General features: G+C 38.2%; 1 protein-coding gene across 1 annotated transcript in view; it reads left to right on the top strand.

Annotated features, from left to right (window-relative positions):
* Window positions 1-23201, top strand: part of EIF2B3 (eukaryotic translation initiation factor 2B subunit gamma) — a 168852-nt gene that overhangs the window by 5590 nt on the left and 140061 nt on the right. The window contains exons 2-3 of the mRNA XM_049879133.1: window positions 2805-2961; window positions 11311-11456. Coding sequence (XP_049735090.1) covers window positions 2814-2961; window positions 11311-11456 — 294 coding nt within the window. The 5' untranslated portion in view covers window positions 2805-2813. The remainder of the gene's footprint in view (window positions 1-2804; window positions 2962-11310; window positions 11457-23201) is intronic.

The raw sequence follows: 23201 nt of genomic DNA, 5'->3' as shown, positions 1-23201 counted from the left end.
CCTGTGTGTAAACCTATTCTTGACTTTTTATAATAGTAGTCTTATAACAATATTTGCTCTTTTGTGATTAACTTATTTCACTCAGCATAATGCCCTCCTGATTCATCCATGTTGTGAGATGTTTTGTGGATTCATCATTGTTCTTTATCGTTGCATAGTATTTCATCGTGTGTATGTACCATAATTTGTTTATCCATGCATCTGTTGATGGGCACTTAGGTTGTGCTGTATTTTTACTGTTGTGAACATTGAGCACAGGTGTGCATATGTCTATTCATGTGACAGCTCTTAATTCTCTAGGATATATTCCAAGGAGTGGGATTGCTGAATCATACAGTATTTCTATTTCTAGCTTTTTAAGGAAGCACGTATTGTTTTCCATAGTGGTCGTACCACTTTACATTTCCACCAACAGTGCATAAGAGTTCCAGTCTCCCTGCAACCTCAACATTTGTGATTTTCTGGTTTTTTGATTAGTGACATTAATGTCAGGGTGAGATGGTATCTCATTGTAGTTTTGATATGCATGCTGGTGATTGTGAGCATTTCCTCATGTGTTTGTTAGCTGCCTGAGTGTCTTCTTTGGTGAAGTGCCTGTTCATATCTTTTGCTCATTTTTTAGGATTATTTGTCTTTTTGTTGAGGTGTCGAAGTATTCTATAGATTTTAGAGATTAGACCCTTGTCAAATATGTTGTAGCCAAAAATTTTTTCCAAGTCTGTAAGTTCTCTTTTTACCCTTTTGCTGAAGTGTTTTGATGAGTGTAAGTGTTTAATTTTTAGGTGCTCCCATTTATGTAGTTTATCTTCTGGTGTTTTTGCATTGTTAGTTATGGTTTATGCTGTATCTGTGTGATATATTAGGGTCCCTATTTTTTCTTCCATGATCTTTTGTCATTTTAGGTTTTGTATTTAGGTCTTAGAGTCCTGGTGGTGCAGTGGTTAAGCGTTCGGCTGCTAACCAAAAGGTTGGCAGTTTGCATCCACCAGCTGCTCCTATGGGGCAGTTCTCCTTTGTCCTGTATGGTCACTATGAGTCAGAATCGACTCGACAGCGACCAGTATGGGTATTTAGGTCTTGATCCGTTTTGAGTTAGTTTTTGTGTATGGTGTGAGGTATGGGTCCTGTTTCACTTTTTTACAGTCGGACATCCAGTTTTGCCAGCACCATTTGTTAAAGACACTGCCTTTTCCCCATTTAAAAGACTTTTGGCCTTTGTCAAATATAAGCTGACCATAGGTGGATGGTTTTATGTCTGGGTTCTTGATTCTGTTCATGTGTGTGTTTGTCTGTCATTGTACGAGTATCAGGGCTTCATAGGGTTTTAAATGGTTGTGATTTTTAAGAAGTAGATTGTGGGACCTTTCTTCTGAGGCACCCCAGGTGGATTTGAACCACCAACCTTTCAGTTAGTAGCCCAGTGCTTAACTGTTTACGCAACCCAAGGACTCCATCCTTTTTCTGTCCTCTCTTTTCCACTAATCCCTCATTGACAACTCAGTGTGGGCATCATTTCTCCTGGATGCCTTCCCTGGTCTTCCCAGACTGAAGTACTTCAGGTTTGGTAAATATCTTAAGTTGTGGGTGTTGTGCAAGAGCCTTCATATTCTGCCTGGGTGTACTGGCTGTAAGCACTGCAGTTTAGGTATTGATGCTAGGGGCCCAGGACTGATCATAATTATGGTAAAGGTGCAGCATTATTTGCCAGATTGGTCTTAAATAAATTATTTTTCCTTAGCATTGCATTTCACACTTGTATTAAAAAGACATCATTTGCTGTGAGTCAAAGAGTAATAGTTTTAGTTTAAATCGATAAGGATTTATGACTTTTTACTGTGGCGTTATTCTGCAGTAGCTGCTGTAAAGAAATTCTTCTGAAGGTCAGACGGGTTCATTTATTATCTTGAGTTTGAAAAAAGTAATTAACCATTTGATTCTGCAAATCTAGGTTCAGAGACAAGTCTACATATGTGTTTATGGGGATATCTTTCATTTATTGTTGTGTGCCATTGAGCCAATTCTGATTCATAGAGACCCTGTATAATAGAGTAGAACTTCCCCATAGGGTTTTCTAGGCTGTAATTTTTAATCTTCATGGGAGCAGATCACCAAGTCTTTTTCTTCCATTGAGCAGCTGATTAGTTCTAAACTATCGACCTTTCGGTTAAGAGCCAAGCGCTTAACCATTGTGTCACCAGTAATTCAGACGGCTGAATTACTGAAGGAGTCTTAAGTCATTTCCTGTTTTTCAGAGGCTTGACATGTTTGTGTCTCTGCTGTTAATTCAAGTCTGAAGTTTTTATGTTTGTTTTGTTTTAATATTCAAGGAGTAAGAACAAACATATCAGACGTCTACTTGGTAAACATTACTTTGTCTTCTAAAGTCAGCTAAAGCATTACCTCCTTGTAAAACCTTCCCTGTCTTTTCTAGGAATTTGTAGTTGTTTCTTTCACTATATGCCCACTGCATCTTGGATATATCTCTGCCACAGCACTAATGATAATAGGGTATAATTTGCTAAATTTGTGTTCTGCACTTAATTGTGAGCGACTGAAGGGCAAGGGCTGGATTTTTTTTTTCATTCATATCCCCACCCCCACCCCCAGGCTGTAGCAACAGTAAATAAGAAAATATAAAGGAGGTATTTATACTGCAACTAAGGAGCTTTTCATACTCTAGTTACTAGAGTTGGAAGTGATGCATTTGACATGGGCATCGGTAACTAAAATTTAATTAGTAGTGTGTGTTCTTTGGCTTTTGTTACATCTTTTTTTCTGTTAATTGTTTTTCTCTGTGTTTACAGTTTGTAAAAATGGAATTTCAAGCAGTAGTGATGGCAGTTGGAGGGGGTTCTCGGATGACAGACCTGACTTCCAGCATTCCCAAACCTCTACTTCCAGTTGGGAACAAACCTTTGATTTGGTACCCATTGAACCTGCTCGAGCGTGTTGGATTCGAAGGTGAGCTATGGCAGTGAGATGCTTTTATAAAATTTTGGGGGCATTTGGTCCCTATGATTTGTTAGCATTTTGAGGGTGAGAGAAGATGAATGAGAGGAGACTAGGACTCAAAGTTGGTTGGCAATTGTCCTTTTTCCATTATGAATATAGAAGTACACTATTGCTTTGTAAAAGAAGTTGAAGTGATAGCACTGAGTGGTGCTGTTTTAGAGCTAATCATCCCAAGATGAACCATGTAAGGATATCAAAACAGCAAATTGGTAATCCAAGTGCTTCATAGTTAGTACTTATTGAGAATCTATTATGTGCCAGGCAATGTTTTAAGCAGTGGGGTATATAATTGAAAAGATAGCATTAGGCTCTGAATTTTAGAACATTAAAATCTGGTGGGGAGATAGACACATAAATGTTGATTGTGTTGTGAAGTTCATTGCAACTCCTAGTGACCCTATAGGACAGAGTAGAACTTCCCCATAGGGTTTCCAAGGCTGTAATCTTTACAGGGAAACCCTGGTGGCATAATGGTTAAGTGCTATGGCTGCTAACCAAAAGGTCAGCAGTTTGAATCCACCAAGTACTCCTTGGAAACCCTATGGGGCAGTTCTACTCTCTCCTATAGGGTCGCTATGAGTCAGAATCAACTCGACGGCAGTGGGTTTGGAGTGCGTTAATCTTTACAGAAGCTGACTGCTACATCTTTCTCCTGCAGAGCAGCTGGTGGGTTTGAACCACTGCCTTTTTGGTTAGCAGCCAAACACCTAACCACTGCATCACCAGGGCTCCCTAAAACATTGCTTAGAGGGAAATTTACAGCAAACACTTATATTGGTAAAGAAGAAATGTCTCATGTAATGATTTCAGCTTCTACTTTGAAACTAGAAAAAGAAGAGCAAACAAAACCTGAAATAAGCAAAGAGACAGAAATAAGAAAGATAAGAGCAGAAATAAATAGAAAACAAAACTGTATCTAAACCATACGTATAGCTCCATAGGATTCATTTTGATCCTCAGTAAAGCGCCAATTTCTACCTGTTGGGAAGTGGTGATAGCACTTTGTACCGAATGAAGAGTTAAAATGAGTTCCCATTGGTATATGTTTTGTTGAACGATCTTCTGAATCTTTTATGTCCAGAAGAAGGGGCATGTAACATATTGTTAAAGTGTGGGGCTCTAATCATACAGACCTGAGTTTAATCTTGACTCCATTGCTGACAAGTTTTGTGACCCTGAGCATAGTCGTTTAATGTCTTTTATTCCAAGATTCGTTATTGGTGAAATGAGATAGTTACAGGAATTAGGTGAGAGACTGCATGTAAAATACATTGAAAAGGTTCAGAGGTGGGGCCAAGATGGCGGAATAGTCAGATGCTTCCAGTGATCACTCTTACAACAAAGACCTGAAAGAATAAGTGAAACAATTATATATATGACACACTAGAAGCCCTGAACATCAAAGGCAAAGTTAGGAAATCGGTCTGAGTGGCAAGGGGAGGGAGAGATGGTTCAGAAGTGGTGAGGAGTTGCTGGACCTGACTTGGCAGGAACCAGCACCCCTCAGGCATGACCCCCTGGAGCAACAGTGGCGAGGCTGGCGGTAGCGTTCTGCACGCTGAGTCCTCAGGGAGAGACAGTGAGCCGCACAGTCTACTCACCCGTCTGAAACCAGAGAAGAACAGCGCTCTCAACAAAAGCTAACTACTTGTGTATGTTTTACTGTGCCCTCAGCCCCCAAGCCAGCTTCAGTGGCCGTTGATTTTCCTGGGCCCAAGATAGGTCCTGCTTCAAGCCCTGAGCCATTCTCCTAGCCTTGGAGAAGTAATAAATTAACAATTGGGGGAAAAGATAATCTGCCAGATCCACTAAGCTGGGGAACTAAGGACAGAAGTGACTTCTGTCCAGGCACAAATGGTCTGCAGACTTTGAATACCTTTCACCCTTGCATGGACATGTATGGGCACATTTCAGGAGGTTATGCCCTTGTAACTGCAACGGTATATGTGCTTGAGATCTGACTTCAGTTGTTTCAGCTGTGTAGTGGATGGGGGGTTTTTGAAGTTTGACACCCCTTTGCCTATTAAACAGGGTCCTCACCTACCCACATCAGGGGCCTGAGGACTGGTGGCTCCACCCACATCATCTAGCCACCCGTAACAGGGGTCCAAGGATACGTGGTACCTCCCAGTCCTTACAACCAAAAGCATTGGGTGCCCATGGTCTGGCTGCAGAACACACCCACCTGTGCAGTCTAGGGAACAGGGACACACTTTCCTCACAGATACTCGGGAGATGGTTGTCAGACCCCTGCCTTGTTCAGAGTGTGACCCCCTGCTGTAACCAGATACCTATATCTACACCAATCACCCTTGCCCCTCTAAGACTGTAGGACAGAGCCTGTACCACGCACTCAATGGCCAACTATCTGGACACCTCAGCTGAATCCATACAAGAAAAGTGAATGGACTCCTAGGCTCATATACCTGGTAACAGCTCTAACCATCTGGTGACAAGACGTTAGAGCTTCAAAGGTACAAATAATCTAACTACCTCACTCAAGCAGCCTATTTAGGCATATCAAAACAAAACAAAAAGTAAGAAGCTAGGATACGGTAAGCAAACATAAAATAAACTGATACGATGAGTTATAGATGGCTCAAAGACAACAGTCAATATCAAATCATGTAAAGAAGCAGACCACGATCGCTTCAACGAGCTCTCAAAGTATCAAGGAATCTTCCGGATGAAGGTGTCTTCCGGAAATTACCAGATGCAGAACACAAAAGATTAATATATGGAACTCTTAAAGAGATTACGAAGGAGATCAGGGAAAACGCAGAACAAGCCAAGAAACACACAGATAAAGCAGTTGAAGAAATTAAAATGTTATTCAAGAGCATAATGAAAAATTTAATAGGTTGCAAGAATCCATAGAGAGAAAGCAATCAGAAATTCAGAAGACTAACAAAGTTACAGAATTAGACAACTCAGTAGAGAGTCAGAGGAGCAGCACTGTAAGGCAGAATTAGTGAGATTGAAGAAAAAACACTTGGCATCAATATATTTGAAGAAAAATCAGATAAAAGAATTTTTAAAAAATGAAGAAACCCTAAAAATCATGTGGGACTCTATTAAGAGAAATAACCTACAAGTGATTGGCGTACCAGAACAGGGAGAGATAACAGAAAATACGTAGAGAATTGTTGAAGATTTGTTGGCAGAAACTTCCCTGATATCATGAAAGATGAGAAGATACCTATCCGAGACACTCATTGAACTCCACATAAGGTAGATCTCAAAAGAAAATCACCAAGACATATTATAATCAAACTTGCCAAAACCAAAGATAAAGAGAGAATTTTAAGAGCAGCTAGGGATAAACAAAAAGTCACCTACAAAGGAGAGTAAATAAGAATAAGATCACCTTACTCGGTAGAAACCATGCAGGCAAGAAGACAATGGGATGACTTATATAAAACATTGAAGAAAACAAATTACCAGCCAAGAATCATATATCCAGCAAAACTGTCTCTCAAATATGAAGGTGAAATTAGGACATTTCCAGATAAAAAGTAGTTTAGGGAATTCGTAAAAACCAAATCAAAATTATAAGAAATACTAAAGGGAGTTCTTTGGTTAGAAAATCAGTAGTATCAGATATTAACCCAAGACTAGAACATAGGACAGAGCCACCAGATGTCAACCCAAAAAGGGAAATCACAAAAATAAATCAAGATAAAAAAAAAAACACTCAAAACAGGAAAATAATGATGTCGTTATGTAAAAGAAGACAACATTAAAATGAAAAAGAGGGACTAAGAAATGTAGTCATAGATCTTTCATATGGGGAGGAAGACAAGGTGATATAAAGAAATAAAGGTTAGCTTTAAACTTAGAAAAATAGGGGTAAATATTAAGGTAACCACAAAGGAGACTAATAATCCTACTCATCAAAATAAATACAAGAAAAAAATAGAGACTCAGAAAAAACAAAATCAATAACAATGAATAAGACGAAAAGACAATGTATAAAGATAAACTACGCAGCACAGAAAATTAAGTGGGAAAAAGAAACTGGCAACAGCACACAAAAAAGACATCAAAATGACATCACTAAACTCTTACCTGTCCATAATTACGCTGAATGTATATGGACTACATGCGCCAATAAAGAGACAAAGAGTGGCAGAATGGATAAAAAAAACACGGTCCGTCTATATGCTGCCTACAAGAGACATACCTTAGACTTAGAGACACAAACAAACTAAAACTCAAAGGATGGAAAAAATGTCAAGCAAACAACAATCAAAAACGAGCAGGAGTGGTAATATTAATTTCTGACAAAATAGACTTTAAAGTTAAATCCACTACAGAGGTTAAGGAAGGACACTATATAATGATTAAAGGGACAATATAGCAGGAGGATATACACGTATTAAATATTTATGCACCCACTTGACAGCACTGCAAGATACGTAAACTCTAACAGCATTGAAAAGTGAGATAGCTCCACAATTATAGTAGGAAACTTCAACGCATCACTTTCGATGAAGGACAGAACATCCAGAAAGAAGCTCAACAAAGACACGGAAGATCTAAATGCCACAATCAACCAACTTGACATCGTAGACATATACAAAACCTCCACCCAGCAGCAGCCAAGTATACTTTCTTTTCCAGTGCACATGAAACATTGTCTAGAATAGACCACATATTAGATCATAAATCAAGCCTTAGCAGAATCCAAAACATTGAAATATTACAAAGATCTCTGACCAGAAGGGCATAAAAGTAGAAATCATAACAGGAAAAGCAGGGAAAAGAAATCAAACACTTGGAAACTGAACAATACCCTGCTCAAAAACGAATGGGTTATAGAAGACATTAAGGATGGAATAAAGAAATTCATTGACTCCAATGAAAATGAAAACACTTCCTATCAGAACCCATGGGACACCGCTAAAGCAGTGCTCAGAGGTCAATTTGTATAAATAAGGGCACACATACAAAAAGTAGGAAGGGCCAAAATCAAAGAATTATCCCTACAACTTGGACAAATAGAAAGAGAGCAACAAAAGAAACTCTCAGGCACCAGAAGAAAGCAAATTATAAATATTAGAACAGAATTAAATGAAATAGTGAACAGAACATCAGTTGAAAGAGTTAACAAGACCAAAAGCTGGTCCTTGGAAACAGTTAACAAAGTTGATAAACCACTGGCTGAACTGACAAAAGAAAACCCCAGGAGAGGAAGCAAATAACCCGAATAAGAAATGAGAAGGGCGATATCACAGTAGACTCAACTGAAATTAGAAGAATCCTATCAGATTACTACAAAAAATTGTACTCTAACAGATTTGAAAACCTAGCTGAATTTTTAGAAACACAATACCTACCTAAACTAACACAAACGGGTAGAACAACTAAATAAACCCATAACAAAAGAAGAAATTGAAAAGGTAATTATAAAACTCCCCCCCCCAAAAAAATCCGTGGCCCGGACGGCTTCACCAGAGAGTTCTACCAGACTTTCAGAGAAGAGTTAACACCGCTAATACTAAAGGTATTTCAGAGCATAGGAAAGAGTGGAACACTCCCAATGTCATTCCAGCATATCCCTGATACAAAAACCAGGTACAGACACCACAAAAAAAAAGAAAATTACAGACTTATATCCCTCATGTACTTAGATGTAAAAATCCTCAACAAAGTTCTAGCCAATAGAATTCAGCAACATATCAAAAATATATATAATACTAGTTCACCATGACCAAGTGGGATTCATACCAGGTATGCAGGGATGGTTCAACATTAGAAAAGCAATTGATGTAATCCATCATATAAATAAAACAAAAGACAAAAACCACATGATCTTATCAATTGACACAGAAGAGGCATTTGATAAAGTTCAACACCCATTCATGATAAAAACTCTCAGCAAAATAGGAATAGAAGGAAAATCTTCAACATAGTAAAGGGCATTTATACAAAGTGAACAGCCAACATACTGCTAAATGGAGAGAGTCTGAAAGCATTTCCCTTGAGACTGGGAAGCAGACAAGGATGCCCTTTATCACCACTCTTACTGAACATCGTGCTGGAGGTCATAGCCGGAGCAACTAAGCTAGATAAAGAAATAAAGGGCATCCAGATTGGTAAGGAAGAAGTAAAGTATGTCTGTTTACAGATAACATGATCTTATACACTGAAAACCCTAAAGAATCCTCAAGAAAACTCCTGAAACTAATAGAAGAGTTCAGCAGAGTATCAGGATACAAGATAAACATACAAAAATCAGTTGGATTCCTCTACACCAACAAAAAGAACATTGAAGAGGAAATCACCGAATCAATACCATTTACAGTAGCCACCAAGAAGATAAAATACTTATAGAATATATCTAACCAGAGATGTAAAAGACATATACAAAGACGACTACAAGACACTACTGCAAGAAACCAAGAGACCTACATAAGTGGAAAAAGATACCTTGCTCATGGATAGGAAGACTTAACATTGTAAAAATGTCTGTTCTATCAAAAGCCACCTATAGATGTACAATGCAATTCCAATCCAGATTCCAATGATATTTTTTAATGAGATAGAGAAAGAAATCACCATATTCATATGCAAGGGAAAGAGACTCCGGATAAGTAAAGCATTACTGAAAAAGAACAAAGTGGGAGACCTCACTCTACCTGATTTTAGAACCTATTATACCACCACAGTAGTCAAAACAGCCTAGTACTGGTACAACAACAGGCACATAGACCAGTGGAGCAGAATTGAGAATCCAGACATAAATCCATCTACATATGAGCAGCTGATATTTGATAAAGGCCCAAAGTCAGTTAAATGGGGAAAAGACAGTCTCTTTAACAAATGGTGCTGGCATAACTAGATATCCATCTGCAAAAAAAATGAAATAAGACCCATACCTCACACCATGCACAAAAACCAATTCAGAATGTATCAAAGACCTAAATATAAAATCTAAAATGATAAAGATCATGGAAGAAAAAATAGGGACCATGCTAGGAGCCCTAATACATGGCATAAACAGTATACAAAACCTTACTAACAATGCTCAAACAGCAGAAGAGAAACTAGGTAACTGGGAGCTCCTAAATATCAAACCTACGCTCATCCAAAGACTTAACAAAAAGAGTAAAAAGATTACCTACAGACTGGGAAAAAGTTTTTAGCTATGACATTTCTGGTTGGCATCTCATCTCGAAAATCTACGTGATACTGCAAAAACTCAAAAACGAAAAGACAAATAACCCAATTAAAAAATGGGCAAAGGGTATGAACCAAGCACTTCACTGAAGAAGGCATTCAGGTAGCTAACAGGTACATGAGGAAGTGCTCATGATAATTAGCCATTAGAGAAATGCAGATCAAAACCACAATGAGATTCCATCTCACTCCAACAAGGCTGGCATTAATCCAAAAAACACAAAATAATAAATGTTGGAAAGGTTGTGGGGAGACTGGAACACTTACACTTTGCTGGTGGGAATGTAAAGTGTTGCAACCAGTTTGGAAATCGATTTGGCACTTCCTTAAAAAGCTAGAAATAGAACTACCGTACAATCCAGTAACCCCATTCCTTGGAATATATCCTAGAGAAATAAGAGCCCAAGAGAGAGAAAGGGCCACATAAATCAAAGACTACATCAGCCTGAGACCAGAAGAACTAGATGGTTCCCGGCTATAACCCATGACTGCCCTGACAGGGCACACAACAGAAAGCCCCTGAAGGAGGAGGAAAGCAGTGGGATACAGACCTCAAATTCTCATAAAAAGACTAGACTTAATGGTCTGACTGAGACTAGAAGCACCCTGGAGGTCATTGTCCCCAGACCTTCTGTTAGCCCAAGACTGGAACCTTTCCCAAAGCCAACTCTTCAGACAGGGATTGAATTGCACTGTGGGATAGAAAATATTACTGATGAGTACTGAGGTTCTTGGCTCAAGTAGACACGTGAGAGTATGTGAGCAACTCCTATCTGGAGGGGAGATAAGAAGGCAGAGGGAGACAGAAGCTGGCTATATGGACACGGGAAATACAGGGTAGAGAGAAGGAGTGTGTTGTCTCATTAGGAGAGAGCAACTAGGAGTACATAGCAAGGTGTATATAAATTTTTGTATGAGAGCCTCATTTGATTTGTAAACTTTCACTTAAAGCATGATGAAAATAAAAGGAAAAAAAAGAAAAGGTTCAATAATATTAGCTATTATTTTTATTATTATGCCCAGAAACAGTCCAAATCTAACTAAAATAATGAAATCATTATCTAAATGAATGAGAGTTTTTTTCTTTTTTCCTTCTTTTTTGCTTTTGTGCTATAGAAGTCATTGTGGTTACAACCAGGGATGTCCAAAAGGTTCTGTGTGCAGAATTCAAGATGAAAATGAAGGCAGATATTGTGTGTATTCCTGATGAGACTGACAAGGGAACTGCAGATTCTCTGCGCCACATATATCCAAAACTGAAGGTGAAAAACTGTCTCTTGGCTTTTATTTTTTACTGAAGATAAAACCTTAATATCTTCTGTCTTTCTAGTGCATTATAGTTTACAAACCGTTTTTTAAAGAAAACATTCTTGCATATGTTTTGCTGGCCAAATATTCTCCAGCTGCTGTTGGTTTGATTGCTAGTAAAGATTTAAACATTCAGTTGTCAGTTGTCAAAGTCATTGGTTTCCAGTATTTTTGAGTGATAGTATATCTTTACAAAAAGGATATATTTCAAAAGAGTCCGTTTATATGAAGTTCATGAATAAGCAAAATTAATATATGGTAATAAAAATCAGAGCAGCAGTTGGCTCTGCAGGTGGGGGATTAACTGGAAAGAAATACAAAGGAACTCTGAAAAAATTCCACAAATCCTTCATGTGATAATATTTGAACTTTTAGTCTTCTTTAATTTAAGAAACGAGCAAGGGCATATGGATATAAAAACCCTTTGAGATAACTCCATAGTCTCCCCAGTGACCTGTGGCCCATATGATGAGAAACACTGCTGTCTGAAATAATTTTATTGTTAAAACAGGCAGGCAGTTAATTGATGTCTTTTGGAAAAACTCAGTTTTTGTGATAATATTGCTGTCTAATTTGAATTGGAGGACAGACCTCCTGCTGTTTTTGGTGACTTTAAATGTATTAATATTTTTAATCTACTTGTTCACTAAAGACCAGTTGCGTGGTGGTTAAGTGCTACTGCTGCTAACCAAAAGGTTGGCAGTTCAAATCCACCAGGTGCTCCTTAAAAACTCTATGGGGCAGTTCTACTCTGTCCTATAGGGTCGCTAGGAGTTGGAATCGACTCAACGACAATGGGTTCACTAAAGAATAAAAAAAGTAATGCAGATATGTACATAGCCTTATTTTCCCCTTATTGAGGAATAATTTTACACAGTAAAATGCATCAGTTTTCAGTATACAGTTCAGTGAGTTTTGACAAAAATATATACCCAGATTACCATTACCCAAATCTGGAATGTTTTTGTTACCCTTAAATGTTTGTTTGTACTTCTTTCTAGTCCATCCCTCTCTGTATAGTCACTATATAGTTCTTCTGATTTCTATTATCTTTTATTAATTTTGCTTGTTTATGAGCTTCTTATAAATGGAATCATACAATTTTGGTTTAGCTTCTTTTGTTCAGCATAATATTTTTCAGATTCATTCATATTATTTTAGGTTTATTGCTGAATAGTATTCCATTGAATTGAATATACCATAATTTATTTAACCATTTTTTTGAAGGTCTTTTGGGTTGTTTCTGATTTTTGGCTGTTATGAATAAAACTGTTATGAACAGTGTCCTGCAAGTCTTTTTTGTGAAAATATTTTAGGTTGTAGAATTTACTTTATTGGAAACTGCCAAAGTGTTTTTACCGTGTTACACTTCTATCCGCAATTTATGAGTTGCATTTGCTTCACACCTTCATCAGCACAAGATATTGTTAATCTTTAAAATTTTAATCATACTTAGGTAGATATGCACAGACCAGCATTCATTGGTGGTTATTAGGGGTGGATGGGTAAGGGGATTCATTCTCCAGATAGATGTTGTTTTCAGGTGTCCTCAAGTCAGTTCTGACTCCTAGCAACCCTGTGTACAACAGAACAAGACACTGCCTGGTCCTGTGCCATCCTTACGATTGTTGCTATGTTTGAGCCCATCGTTGCAGTCTAGATAACAGTCACTTTTTATTTATGGTGATGGGGGAAGGTAGCATGGAGTGTGGGTGAAATATGCAAAGCTCGACCAAGGTAACTGATACCACTAAGTTGTACACAAGAAAAAGGATATTTTAGTAAATGCTATGTTATATATTATTTTGTAACCACAACCAAAATATGTATATAATAATAGGGGTCACAGAAACTGATACTTCTTAGGTATAACCAGTCTCTTTATGGGATTAGTTTTCTTGGTTTGAAGACTTAGGGTCATAGTCTTTTGGGGCAAATCAGTAGTTGGCATAATATAGTTCATAAAGTTAATGTTCTTCATCCTAGTTTGATGAGTAGTGTCTGGGGTCTTAAAAGGTGTGAGTGGTCTTCTAAGATACAACTATTCATCTGGAGCAAAAGAGAAGGAAACCCAAGATTCAGAGAAGGAACCAGTCTACAGGACTAATTATCTCCATGAACCATGGCCTCCTCCACCCTGAGACCAGAAGAACCAGATGGTGCCAGGTTGCCACTACCAAAGGTTCTGATTAGGGCCACAATAGATGGATCCTGATAGAAAGGGAGAAAAATGTGGAACAGAACTTCAAATTCTCAATAAATCCAGACTTTACTGGGCCCCTTGAGACTGGAGGAATCCCCGAGACCATTGACCTGAGATACTCTTTTTTTTTTTTTTAAATTGGACTTCAGATGAAGGTTTACAGAACAAAGTAGCTTCTCATTAAACAATTAATGCACATATTGTTTTGTGACATTAGTTACCAACCCCACAACACGTCAACAGTCTCCCCTTCTCGACCTTGGATTCCCCATTACCAGCTTTCCTGTCCCCTCCTGCCTTCTCATCCTTGCCCCTAAGCTGGTGTGCTCATTTATTCTTGTTTAGTTTTATGGGCCTGTCTAATCTTTGGCTGAAGGGTGAACCTGAGGAGTAACTTCATTACTGAGCTATAAGGGTATCTGGGGGCCCAGGGTTTTTTCTGGTATCTGTCAGGCCAGTAAGTCTGGTCTTTTGTTTTGTTTTTTTTTCGTGAGTTAGAATTTTGTTCTATGTTTTTCCCAGCTCTGTCTGGGACCCTGTTTTGTGATCCCTGTCAGAGCAGTTGGTGGTGGTAGCCAGGCACCATCTAGTTGTGCCGGACTCAGTCTGGTGGAGGCTGTGGTAGTTGTGATCCATTAGTTCTTGGACTAATCTTTCCCTTGTGTTTTTGATTTTTTTCATTTTCTCTTGCTTCAGATGAGGTGAGACCAGTGGAGTATCTTAGGTGGCTGCTCACAAGCTTTTAAGACCCCAGACATTACTCACCAAAGTAGGACGTAAAGCATTTTCTTTATAAACTATGTTATGCCAGTTGAACTAGATGTGCCCCGAGACCATGGTCCTCACAGCCCTCAGCCCAGTAACTTGGTCCCACAGGGAGTTTGGATGTGTCTATGGCTGAGATACTCTTTAAACCTTGAACCAAAACTATCTCCTCAAGTCACCTTTTAGCTAAATATAGCAGGTTAGCTCATAAAGTAAAGAATATTATGGTTGAGTACTGTGCTCTTTTAAAAAATCATCTAAACCCAAACCTATTGCCATCGAGTCAATTCCAACTCATTGCAACCATATAGGACAGAGTAGAACTGCTCCGTAGTGTTTCTAAGAAGACCAAATGGTCAACAATTACTCCAAAACATAGACGAGAAAATTGGGGGTTGTGAAACGAGGTTAATGGGAACAGAACAACTAGAACAAAAATAATGAGAATACTGACACCATATGAAGAATGTAAGTAATGTCACTGATGTAAGTAATGTCTTTGATGTCTCTGATTCCACCAACAGTCTCTTCAAGGCTATCTAGGCTTTTACTATTAGGCAGTTTAATACTCTTCAGCCTGTATCCATTCAGTTTTAAAACTGCTTCTACGTTTTAGGTATCTGTTAGAGCAGCACCCCACTCCTAGTACCAAATTCCGTCTTAGTTATCTAGTGCTGCTATACCAGAAGTACCACAAGTGAATGCCTTCAACAAACAGAAGTTTATTCTCTCACAATCTAAGAGGCTAGAAGTCCAAATTCAGGGTACCAGCTTCAGGGGAAGGCTTTCTCTCTCTGTCAGCTCTGGGGGAAGATCCTTATCATCAATCTTCCCTGGTCAAGGAGCTTCTCACCGCAGGGACCTCAGGTCCAAAAGACCCACTGTTCTCTTGGTTCTTGTTTATTGGTGGTATGAGGGCCCCTGTCTCTCTGCTCTCTTTCTTTTATATCTCAGGAGATGGATTTAAGACACAGAGTAACCTTGTAGATTGAGTCCTGCTTCATTAACGTAACTGCCTCTAATCCTGCCTCATTAACATCATAAAGAGGTAGGATTTACAACACATATTAAAATCACATCAGATGACAAAACGGTGGACAGTCACACAGTACTGGAAATCATGGCCTAATCAAATTGACAGATATTTTGAGGGAACACAATTCAATCCATAACAGTTGCTAAAATCCTTGCCTTACCTCAGCTTGTGTTGTAACCTAGAGCAGAAGGCAACAAAGCTGATCTGTAGAAGAGCATAAGTAGACTCTCAAATAGCCATTAAAAATGAGGTAAAACCTGAGTTAAGCCAGAATTAAGAACTGTCTGGTTGAGATCAACATAAGCTTGTAGGAAAGGCGCTGGAAATGCATGTAAACACTTTAAGAAATTGAGACAGCCCGAGAAGGTAATTTGTCAGTGTTTGTTAAGGAATGTCAGGTATCTCTTTCGGAAGAAGAAAGTTGTACCCTCGGGTTGTGCCATGATTTAAAAGCACTGCCCCTTTGAGCTCATTTATTTCTCTTCCCTGATGCCCAGAAATCAGCTTCCTAAACATTTGGGTACTCTTTTCATCTGTTTTCAATAGGATTTTTGGTAAAATAAGAACATTCCCATTGAGAGTTCTGGCCTTATTAGCTTTTGGTTCTTTTTGTCCTTTATCTTTTACCTTTATCATCCAGATTGAGTTCCCTAAATATTACTGTGAGGTTATCCTGTTTGGCTTCTGCCTTTCTCAGAGAAGTATCAGAATAGCGTAGCAGCTTTATTTGACTTTTTTTGTTTGTTTATTTAAAATGTATTTCTCTGCTTTAACTCATAATATTTTTCATTTACATTACATTTACTAAATGTATTACAGCCCTATTTGTATGTGAAAATTTCCATCATGTGTGCATATAGAATGTTGAAGCTGGACATCATATTTGCTGTTATGTCTTTTCAGTTAAGGAACACATATTTCATTTGGTTTTATTCTCCTTACACCATTTTTAAATTCATTTTGCCTTATCTTGCACCACAATTTTGCTGATTTACTAGCTTCTCACTTTTTATTTCAGCTGCCCAAACCTCTTTCCCTGATTCATTCTCCCAGATCCTGGGTAAATGAGCTACATTCTGGTAACTGGTATTGATAATGTAAAAGCTCTTGGATTTCTGTTTTCTCCATAATCATGTTTTGTTTTTTTTGTATTCGTTGATGAATGATTCAGTTTTATCAGTGTCTAAACTCACTCATTTAGCAAATATTTACTGAAAGTCAACTAACAGTAATAATGATAATTGCTATTTTCTAAACACCAATTGTGGACCAGACATAGTTTTTTTTTTTTTAACTTTTTATTATGGAAATTTTCAAACATCTATAAAAGAAGATAGAGCATGGCCCTGTTTCTGTCAACCAGCTTCAATAGTTACCAATCCATGGCAAATTTTATATCATTTATATCCCCATCCAACTTGCTCCCTCCCATGTTGTTTTGAAGTAAATTCTGTATTATTTAACCTGTAAATATTTCAAAATGTAGCTAAATTGAAGGCTTTAAAAAAAAAAAAACTATAATACCATTGTTATCACTGTTAGGTGCCATTGAGTCCGTTCCAACTCATAGCGACCCTATGCACAACACAACAAAACACTCTCTGGTCCTGTGCCATCTTCAAAATTGTTGCTATGCTTGAGCCCATTGGTGTAGCCACTGTGTCATTCCATCTCGTTGAGGGTCTTCCTCTTACTCACTGGCCCTCTACTTTAGCAAGCATGATGTCTTCAGGGACTGATTCCTCCTGATAACATGTCCAAAATATGTGAGACATAGTCTCTCCATCCTTGCTTCTAGAGAGCATTCTGGTTGTACTTCTTTGAAGACAGATTTGTTCGTTCTTCAGGGAGTCCACAGTATATTCAGTATGTTTTGCCAACACCACAACTCATCAGTTCTTCTTTGGTCTTCCTTATTCATTCATTGTCTAGCTTTCACATGCATATAAGGCAGTTGAAACACCATGGTTTGGGTCAGGCGCACCTTAATCCTAAAGTGGCATCTTTGCTTTTCAATATGTTAAAGAGATCTTTTACAGCAGATTTGATTTCTTGACTGCTGCCTCCATGGGTGTCGTTTGTGGATCCAAGTAAAATTAAATCCTTGACAACTTCAATCTTTTCTGCATTTATCATGATGTTGCTTGCTGGTCGATTTGTGAGGATTTTTGTCTTCTTTATGTTGTGTAATCCATACTGAAGGCTGTGGTCTTTGATTTTCATCAGTGCGTCAAATCCTCTTCACTTTCAGAAAGCAAGGATGTGTCATCTGTATAATGCAGGTTGTTAATGAGTCTCCCTCCAATCTTGATGCCCTGTTCTTTATATAGTCCAGCTTCTCAGCCTGTTTGCTCAGCATACAGATTGAATAGGTATGGTGAAAGGATACAACCCTGGTGCACACCTTTCCTGACTTTAAACCCATCAGTATCTCCTTGTTCTGTTCAAATGACTGCCTCTTGATTCATGTACAGGTTCCTCATGAGCACAATTAAGTGTTCTGGAATTCCCATTCTCCACAATATTATGCATAACTTGTGATCCACACAGTCAAATGCCTTAGCATAGTCAGTAAAACACAGGTAAACTTCTTTCTGGTATTTTCTACTTTCAGCCAGAATCCATCTGATATCAGTAATGATATCTCTGGTTCCATGTCCTCTTCTAAATGTGGCTTGAATTTCTGGCATTTCCCTGTTGATATACTGCTGCAGCCACTTTTAAATGACCTTCAGCAAAGTTTACTTGCATGTGATATTAATGATACTGTTTGATAATTTCTTATTCAGTTGGTTCACGTTTCTTGGGAATAGGCATAAATATGAATCTCTTCCAGTTGGTTGGCCAGGTAACTGTCTCCAGATTTCTTGGCATAGACGAGTGAGCACTTCCAACGCTCTATCCATTTGTTCGAAACATTTCAATTGGTATTCCTTCAGTTCCTGAAACCTTGTTTTCTATCAGTGCCTTCAGTGCAGTTTGGACTTCTTCCTTCAGTACCATCGGTTCCTGATCATATGTTAATTCCTGAAATGGTAGAATGTTGTCAACCGATTCTTTTTGGTATAGTGACTGTGTATTCCTTCCATCTTCTTTTGATGTTTCCTGTGTTGTTTAATATTTTCCCAGTAGAATTCTTCAGTATTGCAGCTGGGGTTTGAATTTTTTCTTCAGTTCTTTCAGCTTGAGAAATGTTGAGCGTGTTCTTCCCATTTGGTTTTCTATCTCCAGGTCTTTGTACATGTCACCGTAATACTTTACTTTGTTTTCTCGAGCTGCTCTTTGAAATCTTTTGTTCAGCTTTTTTACTTCAATATTTTTTCCTTTTGCATTAGGTCCTTGACAATCAAGAGCAAGTTTCGTAGTCTCTTCTGACATCCATTTAGGTCTTTCTTTCTCTGCTGTCTTTTTAATGACCTCTTGCTTTCTTCATGTACGATATCCTTGATGTCATTCCACAACTCCTCTGGTCTTCGGTCATTAGTGTTCAATGCTTCAAATCTATTCTTGAGATGGTCTCTAAATTCAGGTAGGATATACTCAAGTTCGTACTTTGGCTCTCATGGGCTTGTTCTAATTTTCTTCAGTTTAATTGAACTTGCATATCAGTAATTGATAGTCTGATCTGTAGTTGGCCCCAGGCCTTTTTCTGACAGGTGATATTGAGCTTTTGCATCGTCTCTTTCCACAGATATAGTCAATTTGATTTCTGTGTATTCCATCTGGTGAGGTCCACATGTATAGTCACTGTTTATGTTGGTGAAAAGAGTATTTGTAATTAAGAAGTTTTTGGTCTTGCAAAGTTCTACCATGAGATCTCCAGCATCATTTCTGTCACCAAGGCCATAGTTTCCAACTACCGATCGTTCTTCTTTGTTTCCAACTGTTGCATTCCAATCACCAGTAATTCACAATGCACTGTGATTGCATATTCGATCAATTTCAGACTGCAGAGGTTGGTAAAAATCTTCAATTTCTTTATCTTTGGCCTTAGTGGTTGGTGTGTAAATTAATAGTTGTATTTATACTTATTTATAGTCGTATGATTTATAGTAATGTGATAGTAGCATTATCACAACTAAAAAATAATTCTTTAGTATCATAAAATATCCAGTTTTTAAGCTTCCAGTTGTCTCATAAATATTGTAATTTTAAAATGTTATTTAGTTTATTCATTTAAATCAGGAAACAAATAAGGAGCATACATTACAATTGGTTGAAATGTCTCTTAAGTCTCTTTTAATATTTGGTTTTCTATTTCTTTTGTCCAGTAGAGTTTCCCACAGCCTGCATTTTGTTGCTTGCAGCCCTGTGGTGTCATTTAATAAGTGTTCTCTGTATATTTTCTGTAAATTGGTAGTTGAATCTAGAGGCTTGATTAAATTCAGGCTTGAATTTTCTGGGCATGACTGCTTCATAGTCATGGTGGTGTGTTCTTCCATCCGGAGGTACATAATTATCTGGTTGTGTCTTGTGTCTGTGATGTTAGCAGGAGTTGATGATCATTGCAACCAGTCCCAGTTCCTTTCTCTCCAGACATTGGTAATCCAAAGTTCATTTCTTGTAGATTCCTTAGGAATGACTCATGGGATCATACTCTTAACAGGTTATCTCTAACTTTTATATTCAAAGCCAATTTATTTGGATATAAAATCCTTGATTCACATTTTTTTCCTTGAATATTTTAAATGTATTGTTTCATTTTCTTCTGGCTTAAAGTGTTGCTGTAAAAAGAAAAAAAGAATCCAAATGAAAATCTGTTTTTCCTTGCTTTGTTACTGATATAGTCCTTTTGTCTGGATACCCAAAGGAATTTTTATTTTTCTTTAAAATCTTGTGATTTAACTAGATGATATGGCCCTGTGATTCTTCTGGATCAAATTATCTAGATAGGTAGTATGTCTTTTAATGTGCAGTTTCAAATCTTTTTTTTTTTTTTTTTTTCTTATTTCAGAGACGTTTTCTAGAACTACAGTTTAGGTATTTGTTCACTTGCATTGCTTTGGTTTTAGTCTTTGGGATACTTATACGTATGCTGGACCTTCATTGCTTACTTTTTGTTTCAAATCATTTTTATTGGGTTCTTTATTCTTTAATTTTAGGACTTTATTCCTTTTTACATTCCATTTCCTTTAAGGCATTAAGAGTTGTATTTCACGCTCATGGTATTTCTTGTTTCGTTTTTAATTCTGAAATGATTTTTTTAAATTTTCTAATTCTTTCCTGAGTTCTGTCATCTCATTTCTAACTTTTTCTAATTCAAATTTATGTTGTTCTTTCACATCTTCTATTATTTCTTATTTTAGGTTATTTTGAAAAAGTAGATTATGAAATATCAAAGAGCAAACTGGAGCTTCTGTTAAAATTAAGGCAAAGAGTTTTCTTGAAAGGACAGCTTAATCTGGATTGGGAAGCACTTCATGAGGATTCACAAGAGTACTCTGATGAAATGAATTTTTCACAAAGTTTCAGTACAGCAAATTCAAGAGCTTATGAGGAAACATTCTGATTGTTTGACATTTACAAAATGATGTTTTAACAGACACCAGCAATTATGAGATCCCTTAAGCATTGTTTTGTTAATCATAAAGTTTGAGTCAGTTAACATCTTGCTAATCTATGGATATTTTGGGGGCCAGCTTGAGTGACTGTCCTTCCTGGGAGCATGCTGTGGGAGTAAGGGAGGGAAGGGGAGCCTGCAAGCTTCCTGAGGTATTCTGGCTGAATGAACAGTGAACACCAAAAATGAAGTCTGGCCTATATCTTTGGCAGAAGCCTCTCCTATGCCAAACACCTAGAGTTTTGGGGCTCATTTACAAAATTTAACCTATGTTCTGGGCATGTCTTTCTGGCATGTGCTTTCATTGTCTGTAGGGTTGTTATTCTACTGTTTACTATTATTATTATTATTTACATAATAATTTGCATGGGATTTGACTGCAGTTCTTTTTTATTGCTAATTTTTATATGAAATTGGTTATTCTAAACTCTTAGAAGGGTAAGTCAGGATAGCTATTCTAGCTTCATAGTCCTTGAACCTCCTCTTCTCTTTTTGCAGTGATAAAAACTCACACTTTTGAAATCTTTGTATCTCCATTTTATTGTTCCTCTCCTGCTCAATCTGGATTCTACTCACAGCAATTTCTCCTCAGTATAGGGCTTCATTCTGGAAGGGAGTATTGATTTGTTAGTTTCAGTACTTCATAGGGCCAAGACTGCTCCAGTCCCTTTGGACCTTACTGAGAACAGATAAGGAAACTGAGTCTTAGGAAAGCTTAATGGAAGAGCTAGGGATTGAACCTAGGTCTCTTACTTTAAAGCCTATGCTTGTAACTACTATACTGTGCTATACAGTCTGGGATACAATTAAGAGTAGAATCTATGCATTATCCTATAGGGATACTTTGAAGAATTATTAACAGATAAACCTTTTAGAACTATCACTGCATGAATGAGGAGAGTCAGAGAAACCAACCATTAGGAGGCTGTGGGGTAAAGAATTTAACTTTACCCTAAGTAATTTGGTCTTTGCCCTTGGAATTTCCTGAATAATTTGTTATTCTGGAAACCCTGGTGACTTAGTGGTTAAGAGTTTGGCTGCTAACCAAAAGGTCAGCAGTTCAGATCCACCAGGCACTCCTTGGAAATCCTGTGGGGCAGTTCTGCTCTGTCCTATAGGGTTGTTATGAGTTGGAATCAACTCGATGGCAAGAGGTTTTTTGTTGTTGTTGTTGTTATTTTGAGCATTTGTGCTAATAAGTGGGGCCTTGCCAAACCTGAAAGACTACCATGTAGCCTCATATCAGCTGATGGAGCAAGGGGGGGGGGGTGCATGATTCAATCAATCGTGCCTCTGCAGTGAGACCTCAATCGTGACTATGTAATAAGACCTCAGTAAGGGTTCTGGATATGTAAACTCCATGGGCTTATTGGTTGATGAAGGACATCGATGCACTTGGGAGGGTAGCATGCCCTGTGACTCCATTTTGGGAACCCTCCTAGCCCTACATGTCTTCTTTATTTTGTATCCTTTTTTGCTGTAATTTTAACCATAGTGCTTTCCATGAGTCCTATGAGTTGTTTCAACAAATTATCGAGTTCTAAGGAGGAGTGGGAGTCAGCAGGTCAGAAGTGGGGCTGGGGGGTGGGTAAGAACCCCTGAGCTTATGGCCTGTATCTTGAGGGGGTAAAGGAACCGCGAATTTGTGGCCAGGAGGTCAGAAGTGATGGGGGGCTTGGAACCATCAAGCTTGTAGCTGGCATCCTGACAGAACTGAAGAAACACTGAATTTGTAGCCAGCAGGTCAGAAGTGAAGGTGGCCTGTGGACTCCCAAACTTGCCGCTGGCATCTGAAGTCTTAGGCCTCCCTGGCAGTCTGGAGGACTGTGTGCTTTAGCTTGTGAGATCTGACCTAACTCCAGGTGGTTAGGGTCAGAAGAAGTGCTGCACAGGCAGCTGGTGTCAGAACTGAACAGAGAAGTGAAAAGTTGGGATTTGTTATATCCTCATAGAGGCTATTGCCGTAATCCCGATAAGAAGTGATGAAGGACCAAATCATGGTGGTGGGAATGGCAGAAAAACAGTGATAAATTGGAAAATATTTCGGAGAACTTTGTGGCAATTAATTGGATGTGGGAGGATAAAGAGAGGGAAGGGTGAAACATGACCCTTGGATTTCTAGCAACAGTAACTGG

Source organism: Elephas maximus, chromosome 3, assembly GCF_024166365.1.
Source record: "Elephas maximus indicus isolate mEleMax1 chromosome 3, mEleMax1 primary haplotype, whole genome shotgun sequence".
NCBI classification, from domain to species: Eukaryota; Metazoa; Chordata; class Mammalia; order Proboscidea; family Elephantidae; genus Elephas; species Elephas maximus.
Note: the sequence above shows the minus strand (reverse complement) of the source record. Positions and strands in the feature narration are given on the sequence as shown.